Below are 20,693 nucleotides of genomic sequence, written 5' to 3'. Positions count from 1 at the left end.
CTAGAGAACATTTATACCAGAGGCACTACCATTCCAGGCGGAGCATACTAGAGCACACAATTTACACCAGAAGCACTACCATACCAGGCGGAGCATACTAGAGCACACAATTTACACCAGAAGCACTACCATACCAGGCGGAGCATACTAGAGCACACAATTTACACCAGAAGCACTACCATACCAGGCGGAGCATACTAGAGCACACAATTTACACCAGAAGCACTACCATACCAGGCGGAGCATACTAGAGCACACAATTTACACCAGAAGCACTACCATACCAGGCGGAGCATACTAGAGCACACAATTTACACCAGAAGCACTACCATACCAGGCGGAGCATACTAGAGCACACAATTTACACCAGAGGCACTACCATACCAAGCGGAGCATACTAGAGCATACAATTTACACCAGAAGCACTACCATACCAGGCGGAGCATACTAGAGCATACAATTTACACCAGAAGCACTACCATACCAGGCGGAGCATACTAGAGCATACAATTTACACCAGAAGCACTACCATACCAAGCGGAGCATACTAGAGCATACAATTTACACCAGAAGCACTACCATACCAGGCGGAGCATACTAGAGCATACAATTTACACCAGAAGCACTACCATACCAGGCGGAGCATACTAGAGCACACAATTTACACCAGAAGCACTACCATACCAGGCGGAGCATACTAGAGCACACAGTTTACACCAGAGGCACTACCATACCAGGCAGAGCATACTAGAGAACATTTGTATCAGAGGCACTACCATACCAGGCAGAGTATACTAGAGAACATTTATATCAGAAGCACTACCATACCAGGCGGAGCATACTAGAGAACATTTATACCAGATGCACTACCATACCAAGTGGAGCATACTAGAGCATACAATTTACACCAGAAGCACCACCATACCAGGCGGAGCATAATAGAGCATACAATTTACACAGAAGCACTACCATACCAGGCGGAGCATACTAGAGCACACAATTTACACCAGAGGCACTACCATACCAGGTGGAGCATGCTAGAGCACACAGTTTACACCAGAGGCACTACCATACCAGGCAGAGCATACTAGAGAACATTTGTATCAGAGGCACTACCATACCAGGCAGAGTATACTAGAGAACATTTATATCAGAGGCACTACCATACCAGGCGGAGCATACTAGAGAACATTTATATCAGAGGCACTACCATACCAGGCGGAGCATACTAGAGAACATTTATACCAGATGCACTACCATACCAAGCGGAGCATACTAGAGCATACAATTTACACCAGAAGCACTACCATACCAGGCGGAGCATAATAGAGCATACAATTTACACAGAAGCACTACCATACCAGGCGGAGCATACTAGAGCACACAATTTACACCAGAAGCACTACCATACCAGGCACAGCATACTAGAGCATACAATTTACACCAGAAGCACTACCATACCAGGCGGAGCATACTAGAGCACACAATTTACACCAGAGGCACTACCATACCAGGCAGAGCATACTAGAGAACATTTGTATCAGAGGCACTACCATACCAGGCAGAGTATACTAGAGAACATTTATATCAGAGGCACTACCATACCAGGCGGAGCATACTAGAGAACATTTATACCAGATGCACTACCATACCAAGCGGAGCATACTAGAGCATACAATTTACACCAGAAGCACTACCATACCAGGCGGAGCATACTAGAGCACACAATTTACACCAGAGGCACTACCATACCAGGCAGAGCATACTAGAGAACATTTGTATCAGAGGCACTACCATACCAGGCAGAGTATACTAGAGAACATTTATATCAGAGGCACTACCATACCAGGCGGAGCATACTAGAGAACATTTATACCAGAGGCACTACCATACCAAGCGGAGCATACTAGAGCATACAATTTACACCAGAAGCACTACCATACCAAGCGGAGCATACTAGAACATATCATTTACACCAGAAGCACTACCATACCAGGCGGAGCATACTAGAGCATACAATTTACACCAGAAGCACTACCATACCAGGCGGAGCATGCTAGAGAACATTTATATCAGAGGCACTACCATACCAGGCAGAGCATACTAGAGAACATTTATATAAGAGGCACTACCATACCAGGCGGAGCATACTAGAGAACTTTTATATCAGAGGCACTACCATACCAGGCGGAGCATACTAGAGAACATTTATACCAGATTTACTACCATACCAGGCGGAGCATACTAGAGAACATTTATACCAGAGGCACTACCATACCAGGCGGAGCATACTAGAGAACCTACAGAGAGCATACAATTTACAACAGACATTACCATACCAAGCGGAGCATACTAGAGCATACAATTTACACCAGAAGCACTACCATACCAGGCGGAGCATACTAGAGCACACAATTTACACCAGAGGCACTACCATACCAGGCGGAGCATACTAGAGCACACAATTTACACCAGAGGCACTACCATACCAGGCGGAGCATACTAGAGCACACAATTTACACCAGAAGCACTACCATACCAGGCGGAGCATACTAGAGCACACAATTTACACCAGAGGCACTAACATACCTCTGGTTTATACTGTCAGTCTTCAGGAGTGCATTGGCCCCTGAGCAAGCAAGCAAGCAACAGAGACGTGAGCGGTGCTCATCTTTCAGAAAATCAGTACACTCCTTTGAAACATTTTTTTTTTTTTTTTTAAACAAGTGGTGGTCTTTGTCCTGAAACCCCCAACAATCGCTGACAACGCTGCTCTGAAGCTCTCAGCTAGTCAGGTAGACGCTTCTTCCTGAGTGCACACTGAGTGTTGTGTATGCCCAATAAGAAGTCTATGAGCGCTTACAGCACTATGTGCAGTGTGATCACTGGGGTTCGCAACATCTGAACCTGACCGATCTGCAGAACATGTTAGCTAGTCGCTGTTATTTAAAAAATACAGATTGTCAATTGAGCTCACCACTTATATGTTAGAGAAAAGTATCTCAAGAGACTTCCAGGGTATATGGTCTGTGGTCTGGGTGTGCACTGGTATGACTTCCAGGTCAAATAGCTCTGAATAATCCAAAAGAGCAGGTTCTTCAGCACCAAAGAACTATGGATTTTCAATTTTAATATTTGCAAAAAAAACTTCTCCCAATTTCTTTTTTAGCCCATGACTAAAGGCCAAGTTTTTACTATAGTAATTCCCTTTGTTGTTGGAGAACATGCCCCTTTGGATCATTGAGAGCTATTACTTAAACTAAATATATTGGTTATAGGTACTCTTTAAAATATGTTCAATTAATTTTTTTTTTTTTTTTTTAAATCATAGTGGAAAACCCCTTTTGCATATTTCTGATTTTATTAGAGAAAATGTATCAAATAGTCCTATACTTTGTAACGGGTGCATACCTACAAACATGTGTCCCTCCACCCCAACACAGTTTCGCCTCCCTTCTTCTGGGGGGGTAGAGGGGGAGGGACACATTGCTTGAACCCTGCAGACAACCAAAGGAGCTACTTAGGTACCACTAACTCTACATCATTATACTGTCATGACGGCCTTGATTGCAGTGATGAGGGAATGTGCTGGGATAAGGTGTTCTTCTCCATGCTCGTGTGCTGAGTATCTTCAGCTTGAAAAATATGTTCGAGTCTCCGCGCCTGCATGTCTCGCGCAACATATGTTGGGATTGCCTAACAGACAATCCCTGTTGCAGCTGTCGAACAGCTGTGAGACATGCAGCCGCGGGGACTCAAACATACTCTTCAAGCACGCTAAAGACACTCTATTAGCACACGAGCATGCTCAGATAACGCCTTATCCCAGCACATTCGCTCATCACTACTTACTTGTTCTATTCTAAACCCAGTACTTCCTTTATCTAGCTTTCGTTTATCTGGCGTTGAGGACTATTAAAGGGTGAACTCATCAACAGCACTTGCACTTTATTAGCTTCTACCTTACATATGTCGGATCAGACACCCTCTATTTTCCTCGCTCTTGAGCTGGGTACTATTTCACTCTATGTGTAGCCTCATTTAGAGGTATTCCTTGGGAATAGATTATTTTTAATCTGCCGTCAATAAAATTGATTTTTTTTTTATATACTATTTATCTGCATATTTTTCTTATCCTGTGATAACAAAATATTCCCAGAGTGTGTTGATTTTATTATAGATCTATTCAACATCCATCTAATTTTCATCATGTATCCTTTGGAATCCCATACGATAAATCCCTGATAAATCTCTTATTTATTGCGCCAGCACATACAAGTCACGGCTGCAGCTTCATGTTAATCTTCCTTTTAATAAACGAGCTTATAGATAGTTTCTGGTTCTCAGAGGCTGAATTATTATAGGTAGGTAAAAGGCAGAACATAATCTGCCTGGGTTTCTCTTACTGCTGTCTAGAACGTAGCTGCGGGGAATATGTCCTGTGGTTATAGATGCAATTGTCCTGAAAATACTTCAAACAACTGCACAAACAAGATGGAGTACATCAGAGCCACAGCGGGCGGTCCAGCAGCCAACGTGCCTGCCTGCCTGCTCATCCACCTCAGGAAATACAGCAATTCCACAAGGAAAGCAACCAACGTGAGAGCCGCCACCAAACGGCCATTGCATATTTAATGAAGTCGCTTGCCAAGTGCTGGAAAACAGAAGGTGCTTGGAGTGCATCATTAGTTCTGTCAGAGTGATAATTTACACATCTATCTTGTCAAATTTTCTATGGTTTACACTTTTACTAGAATAAATGTAATGTGCATTTGATTAGCAGAGTGGAAACAAAGAAAGGAGAAGAAGGGAAAGGAGTAAAAATCGTCCTGGATCTCCATAAATGGCTGTGTCCCTGGATTGTGGGACGTCTACTGGAACGTGGTCCGAGTGGCTGCAATAACCAGAAATGCAATGTGTTCTACAAGCGTTGTAAGAACTCTCTTTACTGCAGGATGTAAGACTCAACCTCAGGAAAGAGAGAGGCTTAAAGCGTAACCATCACTAATTATTTCATAGATCTGCCGTAAATGTGAAAAAAAGCAACTTTCTCATATATCTCAGAGAAATCGGCTTCTTTCTTCTCCTGGACTGACCTTTCACTCTCAATTCATAGGTAAAGTCTATAAAATCTGTATTCTGTGCAAACTGTTACTGAGATAGGAGATGACAGTTGGTGCTTTTAAAATTCCATGGAGAGGGGAGGAGCTGCAATAAGTTCCATAAAACTTACTTTTTCTGTCTCCGATAAAAGAAAAAAAAAATTCCTGAGTATATGTTCAGTGATTTGCTTTATTTTCACCGTTAATTTCTGCAGCGTTTTTTTCCTCATCCTTTTTTGTATAAACAGTAAAGTATATTTTCTGTAAAAACTGACACGTGTACATAAACAGCTTAAGTTAGAAACAAAACATTTTTCAAGGTCTCCAAAATTTGGGGCAAAAAAACCTTAAGGCATATTTCACGTTTTCAAACCAGGTTCAACTACTTTTTTATGAAAGAGGCAATGAGAGAGAGAGGGGCGTTGAGAGCACGGTCCAGCAAATTAATCATTTTGTGGCACACAATAAGCATAAAATTACAAACTAAGGCTACGTGCACACGTTGCGGATTCTGCTGCGTTTCCGCAGCGGTTTTGCCCCTGCGGAAACGCAGCAGTTCCGCTGACATGGTACAGTACAATGAAACCCTATGGGGTTTCAAAAACGCTGTGCTCACGGTGCGGTTTTTTCCGCGCGGTTTTGCTGCGGTTTACAAAACGCAGCATGTCAATTGTTTGGGCGGATTCCGCAGCGGTTTCACACCTTTAACATCGTAGAGGTGTGAAACTGCAGGGCAAAACCGTAGATCAAACCGCAGGAAAACTGCAGATCACTTTACCTGCGGTTTTACCTGCGTTTCCGCGCGGAAAAACCCGCAGCGCAATCCTAAATGTACTCCAGTCCATAACTGGAGTAGATCTCATATGCTGGAGCACAGCAACCGAGATATGCAATACATTCATTCAAAAGTGATCTCCTCTTAATGAATTTGGTGCATATTCCCCCAGCAAACCCTCCATCAAGACGAGCATATAAAACGCCAGTCTCGATTCATCAGCCCAGTTTTTAATAGGTTTCCGGAGATCCATATTTCTCCTGTATTGAGACCATCCCAAAACATTTGTGAATATTAGTGGTTCTTCACACAAGCAGCATTACGAATTGTAATAACTTTGCCCAGTGTGAACATATCCTCAAGGTTTTAAAGGTAAGACCACATAGGCGGCATTTCCACAGCAAAATTTGCACAGTTGGAGACTTTGCTCTTGAAATGCCACAGAGTTATTGTATATTTCACAGATTGCGTTGCAGACGATATTTAAAGAAGCGCTCCCATTCACGACCTATGACGTATATACAGTGCCTTGCGAAAGTATTCAACATACCCCAAGCGACTTGCAGCTGTAATCGCAGCAAAAGGTGGCGCAACAAAGTATTAAGTTAAAGGGGCCGAATAATATTGCACGCCCACTTTTCAGTTTTTGAATTTCCACAAAAATTTAAAATAACCAATAAATTTCGTTCAACTTCACAATTACGTCCCAGTTGTTGTTGATTCTTCACCAAATATTTACATTTGGTATCTTTATGTTTGAAGCATGATATGTGGGAGAAGGTTGCAAAGTTCCAGGGGGCCGAATACTTTCGCAAGGCACTGTATATACAAGTATTTAGTCAGCCACCAATTGTGCAAGTTCTCCCACTTAAAAAGATGAGAGAGGCCTGTAATTGAATCATAGGTAGACCACAACTATGAGAGTCAAAACGAGAAAACAAATCCAGAAAATCACCTTGTCTGATTTGGCAAGATTTATTTTGCAAATTATGGTGGAAAATAAGTATATGGTCATCTAAAAACATGTAAGATTTCTGTCTCTCACAGAACTATAACTTCTTTTTTAAGAGGCTCCTCTGTCCTCCACTCATAACCTGTAGTAATGGCACCCGTTTGACCTTGTTATCAGTATAAAGACACCTGTCCACAACCTCAAACAGTCTGACTCCAAACTCCACTATGGTGAAGACCAAAGAGCTATCGAAGGACACCAGAAACAAAATTGTAACCCTGCACCAGGCTGGGAAGACTGAATTTGCAATAGGCAAGCAGCATGGTGTGATGAAATCAACTGTGGGAGCAATAATAAGAAAATGGAAGACATACAAGACCACAGATAATCTCCCTCGATCTGGGCTCTATGCAAGATCTCACCCCATGGGGTCAAAATGATCACAAGAACGGTGAGCAAAAATCCCAGAACCACACAGGGGGACCTAATGAATGACCTGCATAGAACTGGGACCAACGTAACAAAGGCTACCATCAGTAACACACTACGCCGCCAGGGACTCAGATCCTGCAGTGCCAGACGTGTCCCCCTGCTTGAGCCAGTACATGTCCGGGCCCATTTGAAGCTTGCTAGAGAGCATTGGGATTATCCAGAAAAGTATTGGAAGAATGTCATATGGTCTGATGAAACCAAAGTAGAACTGTTTGGTAGAAACAAAACTTGTCATGGTTGGAGGAGACAGAATGCTGAGTTGCATTCAAAGAACACCATACCTACTGTGAAGCATGGGGGTGGCAACATCATGCTTTGGGGCTGTTTCTCTGCAAAGGGACCAGGACGACTGTTCCGTGCACATGAAAGAATGAATGGGGCCATGTATCATGAGATTTTGAGTGCAAACCTCCTTCCATCAGCAAGGGCATTGAAGATGAAACGTGGATAGTCTTTCAGCATGATAATGATCCCAAGCACACCACCAGGGAAACAAAGTAGTTGCTTCATAAGAAGCATATGAAGGTCCTGGAGTGGCCTAGCCAGTCTCCAGATCTCAACCCCATAGAAAACATTTGGAGGGATATGAAAGTCCATGGTGCCCAGTGACAGACATGCCCAAAACATCACTGCTCTAGAGGAGATCTGCATGGAGGAATGGGCCAACATACCTCCAACAGTGTGTGCCGACCTTGTGGAGACCTACAGAAAACTTTTGACCTCTGGCATTGCCAACAAAGGATACATAACAAAATATTGAGATGAACTTTTGTTAATGACCAAATTTATTTTCCACCATAATTTGCAAAATAAATCTTGCCAAATCAGACAAGGTGATTTTCTGGATTTGTTTTCTCATTTTGACTCTCAGTCTACCTATGATGCCAATTACAGGCCTCTCTCATCTTTTTAAGTGGGAGAACTTGCACAATTGGTGGCAGAGTAAATACTTTTTTTTCCCCCACTGTATGTCATTGGTCGTGTCCTTGTATTCCATGCGGACCCGGCTCTGAGGCCGCATCTTTTCCAGCACATGACAGCTGAACTTATCAGTTGACATGTGCCCCTAACAACGATGGTCAATCTTCAACAGAGGCATTTAACATGGCCGCTCCAGACGCGTGTCACTAAATAATGGCCCATCGGCACCCCTGTCACATGACTGCAGGGTACTGATGAGTTGGAATTACAACCCCGAGGTCTGCAGGAGAACCCTGTGGTTGTCATTGCCAGACTTATGATCGCTGGTACTCATAGCACATGATCAATTTTGCTAAAAATTTGCTATATGTGGCACAGGCGATCGGATTATTGCAGCTTCAAGTCACTTATTGAAGCAAGTGAAAAGTAGAAAAAAAAAAGAAAAGGTTTTTAAAAATATTTTACAAAATATAAAAGTTCAAGACAAAAAAAAAAAACATCTGATCTCAGCCATATTGACTGAAAAAAAAAAAAAAAAAAAAGAAGTTATGGCTCTAGGAAGACGCAGAGCAAAAAAACGTAAATGCAAAAAACAAATGCAAAAACATAAAAAACCAAGGTCGTGAAGGTGTTAAAAGTTTTATCTTAATATATTGCAGCCATCATCTTATATAGCACTGTGTACTTACAACTGCTCATTTTACCTTTCTACCCTGCTAATTCTTCTCTTTTTCCTGCATGAGTCATTCACCTCTTCACCTCCTGGCCCAGCTGCTCCCTCTTGCCTTTGCCAGGGACTTTTTTGCAGTGACTTACGCAGGAAAAATTGACCTCCTGTTTCTACATAGAGCTTAGAAGGATTTAGCTAGTCAGTTATTAATCACGTGATGTCACAGTCCTAATGGAAAAGAGAAGAATTAACTGGGTAGAAAGGCAAATGAGCAATTGTAAGTACTCGTATAATATGATGACTGCAATATATTAAGGGGATAAATACTTTGATGGGAGGAGGAGTGCTTCTTTAATCGGCAGGTCAATTTGTGCTGCAGCGTACATATGAGGATTCGTAGAATTCATATAATTTAGATTAAAAAATTAATGCAAAAAAATAAAAAATTAGTGAAAAGCCTTTCCAATATTTACAAATTAAGAAGATAAATAAAATGCGTTATAAAAACAAAAAAAATGCTAGTGTTCCCATTTTCTGATGAGCAAAAACTGATCAACTAGACTCACAAAGCATGGAAAATACCAAGCCTAATCCAGAAACTGGTTCATTTTTATAATGAGTGTGGACAACAGTAATAAATACAAATTACTAATACATCCATTCATCTTCATTCAACTCTTGAGGCAAAAAAAAAAACCACTCGAGAAAACAGCGGTCATTACTTTTATTTGGAGCCGATTCATTATTGGACTCATTGATTACGTGCCAATGATTATAGATCTTGTCCACCACTCACAGATCAACTGTGACAATTTACGCAGGGGTCAGCGGCTACGCATCAGCCCAAGATCCCCAAAATAGATGATCTTTTAATAAGACAACACTAACAAAAGGAAATGCCACCAGACCAATAATAAAAATAAAAATTAGAAAAATATACATTTTAACCGTGTATCATTGAAGGCAATTTTTTAAAAAAAATTTTTGTTAAATATTATAAATATTTATCCAAAAATTATATTTAAAAAGTTGCCTTCAGTAATACACAGATATTTAAATTAAAATATATATTTTTATATTTTTCTAAGATATTTTGGCTTTTTTGGTATAGTAAGGTAATTGTGCAAAAAAAAAAAAAAAAAGATTCAATTTGCCACGCTATCAGTTAATTCTACTTAAATCCAGACAGTTTTGAAATGTAGAAAAAAAAAATCATTTTATGGATTTTTTTTTTTTTTTTTTACAAAATTACAAATCTTTATTCTTCAAATCACAGTATAAAATAAAATAATAATAATAATAATAATAATAATAATAATAATAATAATAATAATAATAATAATAATAAAAAAAAAGCAGAAAGCATAGCCCCCTACTCACTAAGAGAACACAAACACAAAAAAAGGAAAAGATGTTATGTCTAAACAAAGGGCACGAAACCGCCACCCACTCTGGGACAAAAATGGTCTAAAGATTATACCAATTTTACTGCCTATATTAAGAGATACAATAATTTTCTTTTTCCTGTTTGAAAACGAGTGAATGCTCGTCAGGACATTTACCATGAGCAATGATGACCTTGTGTGTCTTGGATATGAAATTTCACTACCTACTTGCATAACTGGAAATTGCCCCTGTGGAACGCTATATAATTATACAATACCTATAAAGGCCTTACAAGAGAATAGCTTAGTGTGGGGACGGGAGGGCGTCTTCTCGGGACACATCGGGAGACACCGGCCACCAATTGTGAAGTAATCTAAACTGCACTGACACCACTTAAACTAAGCACAAAAATGTTACCAGGCTGATAAAAAAGGAGAAAACAGCGACTTAAGTGGTGGAATAATAAATCAAACAAGTCTATAGAAAAACCTTCAAAGGGTTCTGTAGTTATGAGGTCAGCCTGAAAAAAGCGGTCCTTCGTGGTGGACACGCATTGATCATGGATGGTTAAGGATTTAAGGTACAGAACATTGCACTGATGACATGTCACAAAGTTGTTTCACAACATACTGTTACCATTTATTATTTTTATTGTGGCACAAGACAGATTAGAGTGGTTATGTTCCAGCGGTTTTTATGTAATTGGCCTCAAGTTCCGTAACGGGAAAAAAAAAAAAAAAAAAAAATGAATATCCTAGCCTGTTATATTATTCTACCAGGGGAAAAAAACAAAAATCTGACATCTATTATCTGCGTGATCATTACATGAGCAGGACGCCACAGTCAATAAAGAGGAGACCAACTATATTTTGTGTGCAGTAAATCTATATACCATACACACACGTTACATAGAGTGGACAGGGAACGGTAAGGAAATTTTAATTAAGGTCTATTAGAGAAGCAATTACATTACTACATTTGATGGACATTTGGAATTAGAACAGTGTTAGTTTCAGACCATGCCTTTAATTCTTCATCGTCGTAGTCACGGACAGTAAAAAGTTTGCCATAATGCAATTTAAAAAAGTCGTATTTGTAAATAAAAGTGAAAAAAAAAAGAGAAAAGTAATCTATGCAACAAGCACATCCCTTAAAGAATTCTAGAGAACAGCAATAAAATTAGAAGACGTTCTCTGAGTCATCATACTGTACATCAATCATATCACGGAAACGTTCGAGGAACAATTGACACAATTTTTGGTAGAGAGAAGCCCTGTAACTGCTAATCGGGGAAGGGTCCCACATGTCACAGACCTACAATCCTAAGGACAAGCGCCTTATGATTTTTTTTTTCCCCACGATTACAATAGTGAAAAACTGTAAAATGCAGTATTTTTACACCAGACTATGCTATGTTTCACGAGGAGTGACACACGGTACAGACAGTTCATCCACATTAATCCTTTAAAGGGAATCTGTCACCTCATTTTTGGCCTATTAGATGCTGCCACCGCCATCAGGGGCTTATCTATAGCATTCTGTAATGCTGTAGATAATCCCCCAATGTAACCTGAAAGATAAGGAAAACGAGTTAGAATATACTCACCCGCAGCGGTCCGGTCTGGCGCCTCCCATCTTCTAGCAATGATGTCCTCCTCCTTACTTCTGCCGCGGCTCCTGCACAGGCGTATTTATCTGCCCTGTTGAGGGCAGAGTAAAGTACTGCAGTGCGCAGGCGCTGGACCTCTCCCGGCGCAGGCGCTGAACCTCTCCCGGCACCTGCGCACTGCAGTACTCTGCCCTCAACAGGGCACATAAAGTACACCTGCGCAGGAGCCGAGAGAGAAGTAAGGAGGACGACATCATTGCTAGAAGATGGGAGGCGCCGGTCCGGACGTCGACACCCATCAGACCCCCAGGTGAGTATAATCTAACTTGTTTTTCTTATCTTTCAGGTTACATCGGGGGCTTATCTACAGTATTACAGAATGCTGTAGATAAGCCCCTGATGGCGGTGGCCGCATCTCATAGGCCAAAAATGAGGTGACAGATTCCCTTTAAATTATTGTTTATGGGACATAAAAGTTTAATTTATGCAATTATATAAAGTTTTTCTATTACTCACACTTTTCATGAACCCTGCTTGCTGTCTTTCAGCATGAACCTTGATTCTTTTCTCTCTCCCGAGCATGGCACGGACACTATAAATGCTGGGACAGTTCGTTACACCACAGTTCTAATAAGAGCGGTGTAACAGGTCAAACACATGGATTATCGAATGACCAGCACCCATTTTTAGCTGGTGGAAGTAAACTGTGGAAGGTCTTTAAAAAAATAAAATAAAATAATACTAATAAATTCTAATCAAAAGAAAAAAGTTAGTTTTGTTTATATATCTTGAAATTTAAACTAAAATTAATAAATAAACCCGTCCCGGTCCCAGTTTTCACAGCTCCTCAGCAGTAAAGACTGAGGGCTGACCGGCTCCTCATTTACAACAACAAGTGCTGGGAAGTTGAGTTAAGCAGCATTTATACTTCCTCATAGCCTCAAGTCTTAGACTACATCTGTTTTCTTTAATACACAAAAACGGAGTTAAAATAGCTCCATTTATCACAGCATGATTGTAGGCAGGCAAACCAGCCTGTCTGTTTCTAGATAGTGAAAGCAACTGTTATTAATCACAATTACAGGACCCACACTACAAGAGAAATAGCATCAATATTTTCCCCCCCGCCCATCGCCCTCTTTTCTTGCCGAAACTCCAAAGCTTGGCTAAGAATGTCAGGCCACGTCCTGGAGGTCAGTAAATAAAGAGGATTCCATTTTGTTAATTCAGAGCAGCAAGTTCACGTGCCACATGTTAAAACAAATCCAATCTTCATTACCTTCCGTGTATGAGACAAGCTGGAAGTCTTAAAGACGACTGGTCTGGTCAAGGCTTTGCTCAAGAGTAACTTCTACAAAAGTTTCAGAACTTTCCTCAGTTCTTCGTAGAGGGAAATTTTGGATGTTTTCATTACAGAATACAATGAACTTTTTGAAATTACTTGGAGCTTTATGACAATTCCTGAGAAGCTTTCTCCTTTACTCAAAAAAGCTACAAATACCTTTATACAACCTTAATCTTGTAGCCAGGGTAGACACACAGCTTGTCTACTACAAGGTTAGAAGTTGGCAAAATATAAAATCCTCTAACTAAAGGCCCTAATACCAGCGAGTGGCAGCAAGGGTACGTTCCCTAGATTAGCAATGAAACTGTGAGGTAAGGCCTCATACAGTCTCGGATTCTGGAAGGACCAGCTGACCACCTACTGTTTATGGGGGCTATGATGGTTATCTAAGGTGTATGGCCAGCTTAAAGAGGACCTGTCACCAGGTCAAAAGTGGCCATACATCGCTCTTATTTTACTTCTACTACTCCCTTGAGTATTCAGTTTTGCTTTTTCCTTTTGTGTTTTTTTTTTTTTCTTTAAAATATGGTTCTAGAGACATGGGCTTTATTTTTTTTAGTGCTAACTTTTATGGTTTTTACCAAAGGAGCATGGCTCAGGGAATAATTTAGCAAAGCACCCTAAAGCCATACCCACAGAGAACCCCAGGAGCCACTCCTCCATATAAATACTATAAAAATAAGCATTTTTTTAATCTGCCATACAGTTCTAACGCTCTACATTGTCACATAAAACTCTCCTGAAGTTTCCATGTATAATCAGGATTTTTGTTTCCTTCACTTGCAGAAAACGCTCTGGTACAATATCTACCTCTAGTTACAAGAACTAAGAGCATGTCCTCCAGGTGACGAATGTTGTTTGGCTCTCAAACAGTTAGGGTGTTCTAAAAAGTTTCAATCAAAAAGTTTGAAAATGTGAATAACTGATGTATAGGGCTAGGTCAGACACTGCACAACAACAAGACATGGGCAGGTCATACTCAGACTTCACAGGCTGTGATTCAACACAACAATGGAAAATAAACTATTGGCACTACGTCTTTCTTTGCAAATATAAACCTAATAGTTTAGACTGGTTATTGATCCCCAAAAAATACTTAAGTTATTACCATAATCCAAAAAGTTATAAACTTACTGATCACTGGAGATCTGACCTCTGGGACCTTTATCAATCCCAAACATGGGCTTCAAAGTAAGAAACTGGACTCTGCAGAGTTGAACGGTGTGAAGATGCACGTACAACCTCTGTTCCATTCACAGTCTATCGGACTGATGGGGAAGGCAAAATAAATCGGCCATGTCAGACCCACAGACAATGAAATAAAGGTTAGCATGTGCACTCAGAGATCTCATGTATCTACTTGTATTCAATCTCTGTCCACGCAGCCTGATTTACAGCTTCTACTGAGCAATGTGATATCTCATCAGGGAGGAGGGACATTGAGAAGTCAACCAGACTAGGTGGAATGAGATGGCATTAAACCCTCAAACCTTCTTAAAGAGTCGTGGATTGTCTAAGTAGGTATACTATTCTCATCAAAACTAAGATCTAGTTAGATGAGCGAATGAGCTCAGATATGTTGGAGTCCCTGTGGCTGCATGTTTTGCAATTGTTAAGGTCATGTCACACTAAGAGATATCGCTAGCAATATCGCTATAACTAGTGACGTTATAGCGATATTGCTAGCGATATCTCTGTGTCTGATACTTACCTACGACCGGCTCCCCCGCTGGTTATCGCTGATCGCGCGAGAACGCTCAGGACTGTTTCTCGTCGTCAGCTTCCTGCTGTGAGGACGAGCGACGCGTGGAGCCGGGTGGGAGGACGCAGGATCGCCTCGTCTGACAGGTAAGTAGCGATCCCCGTCCCCAGCGATGTCGCTAGTGAGATCTGCCTGTGTGGCAGCTCACTAGCGACCACTTAGCGATGTACCAGCGATCCTGACCGCGTCATATCGCTGGTCGGGATCGCTGGTGCATCGCTAAGTGTGACAGTACCTTTAGACAGTCGCAAAATACGCAGCCGCAGGGACATGAACATATTATTCGAGCGTGCCCGAGATACTCGGATAACTTTTATCCGAGCACGTTCGCTCTTCACTACTAGTTAGTTAACAATGTATGAGGTTTACATTGTGAAATAAGATAACAAATCCTCTTGATGTTTTTTATTTTTTCATTTATTTTACTTCCTTATATAGCGCCTTTAATTCCACAGCACTTTACCGACATTATTGGCAATGTCCCCATTGGGGCTCACAATCTAAATTCCCTATCAGTATGCCTTTGGATTGTGGGAGGAAGACTGAGAACCCGGACGAAAGCCACGCAAACACGGGGAGAACATACAAACTCCTTGCAGATGTTGTCCTTGGTGGGTTTTGAACCCAGAACTCCAGCGCTGCAGTGCTAACCACTGAGTCACTGTACAGTTTTTTATTATTTGGTTATTTGTAAGTGCCCAGTTACTTGAATAACCTGAATCTTCAAAAAATGTAATACAAGTATTTCTGTGCTACTAAAAAGTTTTTGACTCTATTTTGCCAGATGAGGGGCGGCCCCTTTGTATTACTGCCGTCACAAAGACTCTGCTGCAGAACCCAATCCAGAAGCCTGTGCCGTGTTGACTAGAGAACATCTGGATTAAATGGATATATCAGAAAGAAAATAAACCAATGCACGTTGTTAATGTGACAAAACCTGCACGTACTGTATGATCAATGTCTTATTGTTTTTGTAACGGCTGAGTTAACTAAACCAAAACACTTTGCTCGAGGTCATTTACAAAGTCTTCCCAATGATACCGGCTGCATTTACCCAGACGGTGTTAGAGTGCCATTGTTTATCTGGATTCTGTTAGAGACATTCTAGTGTCACCTCTTACACACAGTATACTAAAGGTTAAAAAATAACGATTAGACGGTAGATCGCTGGAATGTATTTGGCTTTTACAAGCCTGAATATTCTCATAAGATGGACTGATGCATATAATCTTATAACTATGGAGGCAATGAGGTGCATTCACCTACAACTATCTGCTTACTAATTACTGCAGAATTTAAAGCATTTTATAAAGCCTTATGAATAGTACAGTGTGTGTTAGAATGGAGCAGGACTGTGGTCCGGTGGCCATATCAGCACAGCATGGCACCTAGATCAGGTCACTACAAACGTCATACTACCTGCTGGCATCTTCGGCACCTCTTCTGACTAGAAGGCCCCTTAACCAACTCTGTGAGTCTCTTAAACTGAGGAGAGCACAGTAATCTGAATGTCTGAATACCGTATTGCATTATAATTGGGGATGGGCAGCTCAGACAGTAACCTTAATGATTACCCATCACCAATCGCTAGCTTACCCATTTTTAATTGGTAATTTTGGAACATGGTTTGTTTTTGTTTGTGCACTTTTTTTTGGTGTGAACCATTGCACATGGTTTTTTAAATCAATAAAGATAATTTGTAGGGATATATATGATTTAACCATCACCAATCGCCCATCAACCAATCACCCATCAAACTGCAGCAGTGACCCTATTCCCTCACATTTCCTTCAGTCGCTCTCCACAGCTGTCACTACCCATCTAACAAATATTTAACCTCTCACTTTCTTTCCCTCTTCATTCAAAACATGCCATCATAACCCCTTTACATAAAAAGCCATCTCTAGCACAAAATTACGCTGCTAACTATAGCCCAGTCTTTAATATTTCTTTAAACTCTAAACTCCTGGAATGCTTGATCCCCTCCAGTCTCATCCGCTATCTCTCAGATAACTCTTCTACACCCTTTACCGTCTAGTTTCCGCTCTTCAAAAACTTTACTGAAACTAAAGTCTCTAATGACCTACTAACAGCAAAATACAATGCTCACTACTTCCTGCTGTTTCTCCTGGATCTCTCGGACGCATTTGACACTGACACTATGCTCCGATGTATCGGCATCAAGGACACATTGAAGGAGTGGTCTGAGGAGTAGCAGCAGAAAACTATCTTTTGCCGGCCCTTCTTCCTCAAGGTTCAATTCTAGGTCTCTTACTCTTCTACTTATATACTGCCAGTATTGGTCAAACAGCAGATTTGGTTTCCAGCATCATCCAGCGTTTGAGACCTTTTCACCTGACATCGCCCCCACTTTAATACAAAATACTAAGGATTAGCTCTCTACTGTCTCTATCATCATGTCCTCCCTCTACTACCCTTCCTATTATACACGACATTGTAATTTCCTTGGGTGGTGGAACCACAACTCCCAAACAGCAAGCTCGCTGTGTTGGGGTCATATTTGACACAGAACTTTCCTTTATTCCCTATATCCAATCACTCAGTCTCTCATATCACCTGCACCTTAAAAACATCTCCAGAATCCGAACTTTTCTCACCTTTGAAACTGCAAAAACTCTTGCTGTTGCTCTTAATCACTCTCGTCTGGACTATTGCGACCCTCTTCTTATTTGTGTCCCTCAAAACAAACTTTCTCCTCTCCAATCCATGCTGAATGCAGCAGCCAGGGTCGTATTTCTATTAGACTGCTTTACAGACTCCTCTACGCAGTGCCAGTCATTGCACTGGTTACCCATTCGCTGCAGAATACATTACAGACTTATCTCTCTCACCCACAAAGCTCTCCACAGTTCTGCACCGCCCTTTATCTCCTCCCTCATTTCTGTCAATCGCCATACATGTGCTCTTCATTCTGCAACTGATCTAAGACGAACATCCTCCATAACCTGAAACTCACACCTCCATCTCCAAGACTTCTCGTGCTGCGCCAGTTTTCTGGAATGCACTACCCCAAACAATCCAACTAATATCTAGCCCTCATGTTTTTAAGTGTGCTTTAACAGCACATCTGTTTAGACAAACCTATCACCTGAACTCACTAACCTAACTCTCCCCTATGCCCTCCTAAATGTTAATCACAGTCTGCTCCCTCCTATTCATCTGTCTCCACAAACTCCATGCCCCCAATATCACACGGTAACTACACTCCAACAGATCCTGGCTGATGACCTGATCAGGCAACTTTATATGAAAACCCTAATGCTCCCTGAGAAAGCCCGAACGTCCAGGTTGTGGGATCTCGGCATCCATAGCAGGATTCCACATCTTCAATGGCCTCTCTCACCGTGAAAGATCAAAATCATTTTCTTGACATTAACCCTGCCGTGTACTTTACTAAGGACAGCCACAGATTAGAAATGGTTTCTCTTTAAGGGCACATTCACACAGATCTGACTAATTTTCAATGGATTCCCTGGCTAACTCCCAGACTTCTGCCATTGATTTGCAGTTTGCATGCCCATTAGGGAGTTTGCAAACACGTCCCTTTAAATCCAAAGAAAAGTATTTGTGTGTGTTTTTCTTTTTTATTAGCCCATGCATACATTTTTGCCTTAATTTTAAAAGGGCATATGCTTTACATTTTCTTGATCATGTACTTTTACAGCAATTAAAAAGACCTTTACTAATGATAAGCGAACGTGCTCAGATAAGGTGTTATCTGAGCATGTTCGGGTGCTAACCGAGTGTCTTCGAAAAATATGTTGAGTCGCTGCGGCTGTTCGACAGTCGCAACACGTGCAGCCACGGGGAATTGAACTTATTATTCGAGCATGCCAGAAAACACTCGGTTATCGCCCGAACATGCTCGGATAACACCTTATCCTAGCATGTTCGCTCATCACTACTCTTTACCACTTGACACTCCATGATGGATACATAACTCATGGAATGGGAAATAGAACCTCGCTGATCCCACTCCACACCGTGTAGGTTATTCAGCAGACATCTGCATCTAACTGTAGCGATCTGTGCTAACTTTGATTGCTGTCGTTAACCTCTTAAATGTCGCTGTCACCCACTGACTGCAGCACTTGAGGAAAGGGATTCTGCCCGTGCGTCCTTTGGGCCCCTTCCGCACATCCGTAACATGATTGTAGGGTGCAAATGAAGGCCCCCGTTGCTGCATTGGTGTTATTCCCATAAATCCTAGCTGAAGTCAGTGCTTCATATATGACCGATTTGAATAACTCGCATACTAAACCTTGTAAAGGGGATAAAAAAAATCAAAATGCCAAAATTTCATTTTTTGGTTGCCACACCTCCTATGAAAAATACAATAAAAAGTGATCAAAATGTTGCATGTGCCCAAAAGTGGTACCATTACAATTTTCAGCTACAGTGACAGTAAAAGAAAAAAAGTAAAAACAAAAAAGTCATGGTTCCTGAAATACCAAAAATTGACTGTGTATTTTAGGGTATAGCTGGTGAGCTCCCGCAATGCCTCATAAAATTACTACAACTTTGTATTTGATAAAATGGCAGACCCTACAGATCACAAAATAAAATAATGTGTTACCTCCATGGTGATGTGAAAGGCTCCCACCGTTCGCGAGAATCTCTTCCCTAGCAGCAAACTGAAAGAAAAAAAAATAAATAAAACTACTACAAAAGCAAATGCAACACAGTTCATCCCGACAGTGCCAGTCAGCAGTTCCTTGAGGGGTTGTCCAGGATTAAAAAATACATGGCTGCTTTCCTCCAAATATAGCCAAAACAGGTTGTGTGTAGTACTGCAGCTCTGCGTCATTCACGTTAACGACGTGGAGGTCTGTCTGCAGCCTGTGTTTTCAGAAGAAGGCAGCCATATTTTTTTACTCCTGATCAACCCTATTAATATACAATCATGCCCAAAAGTGTTGCCACCCTTGAAGTCGCTACAGAAAATTAAGTATTTTACAATATTATTGCAAATACATGTTTTGTTATGCACGTTTATTTTCTTTGTGGGCATTAGAACAGATGGAAAAAAAAAAAAAAAAAAGACACCTAACCCCCAAAATGGTCCAGACAAAATTGTTGGCACCTTTCCAAAATTGTGGGTAAGCAACTTTGTTTTACTTATGTGATGCTCATTCAAACTCACCTGTGGCAAGTAACAGGCGTGCGCAATATGAAAATAACATCTGAAACCAGATAAAAAAGGGGAGGCGTTGTCTCAGTCTTGGCACTGTATTTGCCACACTAAGCAAGGAGAAATGGAGAACAGAAAGAGGAGAAGAGAACGGTCTGAGGACTTCAGGACATCTCCAGAGATCTTGATGTTCACTTGTCTAACAATCTTAAGAAATTTACAACTCAGGGCACTGTAGCTAATCTGCCTGGACGTGGACAGAAGAGAAAACCTGATAAAAAGTTGGAATACAGGAGAATCTGGATGGATAAGCAGCCTCAATCAAGTTACAAAGAACTCAAGCTGTCCTGCAGACTCAGGGCGCATCAGTGTCAATGCAAACTTGCGAAATTTGAATGAAATTAAATGTTATGACAGAAGACGCAGGATGACCCCACTAATGACACTGACAAAACCCTTCTGAGAAAGAGTCTTGTAGACAGATGAGCCCAAGATAGAGTTTTTTTGATAAAGCAAATCATTCCACT

General features: G+C 41.1%; 1 protein-coding gene across 1 annotated transcript in view; it reads right to left on the bottom strand.

Annotated features, from left to right (window-relative positions):
* AGPS (alkylglycerone phosphate synthase) overlaps positions 1-20,693 on the bottom strand; it is a 214,174-nt gene that overhangs the window by 7,384 nt on the left and 186,097 nt on the right. Inside the window, exon 19 of the mRNA XM_073577433.1 lies at positions 19,612-19,669. Coding sequence (XP_073433534.1) covers positions 19,612-19,669 — 58 coding nt within the window. The remainder of the gene's footprint in view (positions 1-19,611; positions 19,670-20,693) is intronic.

This window comes from Dendrobates tinctorius, unplaced genomic scaffold (genome assembly GCF_039654945.1).
Source record: "Dendrobates tinctorius isolate UK_male_01 unplaced genomic scaffold, ASM3965494v1 ptg000056l, whole genome shotgun sequence".
NCBI lineage: Eukaryota > Metazoa > Chordata > Amphibia > Anura > Dendrobatidae > Dendrobates > Dendrobates tinctorius.
The sequence above is the reverse complement of the archived record's forward strand: the minus strand, read 5'-3'. Positions and strand labels throughout refer to the sequence as shown.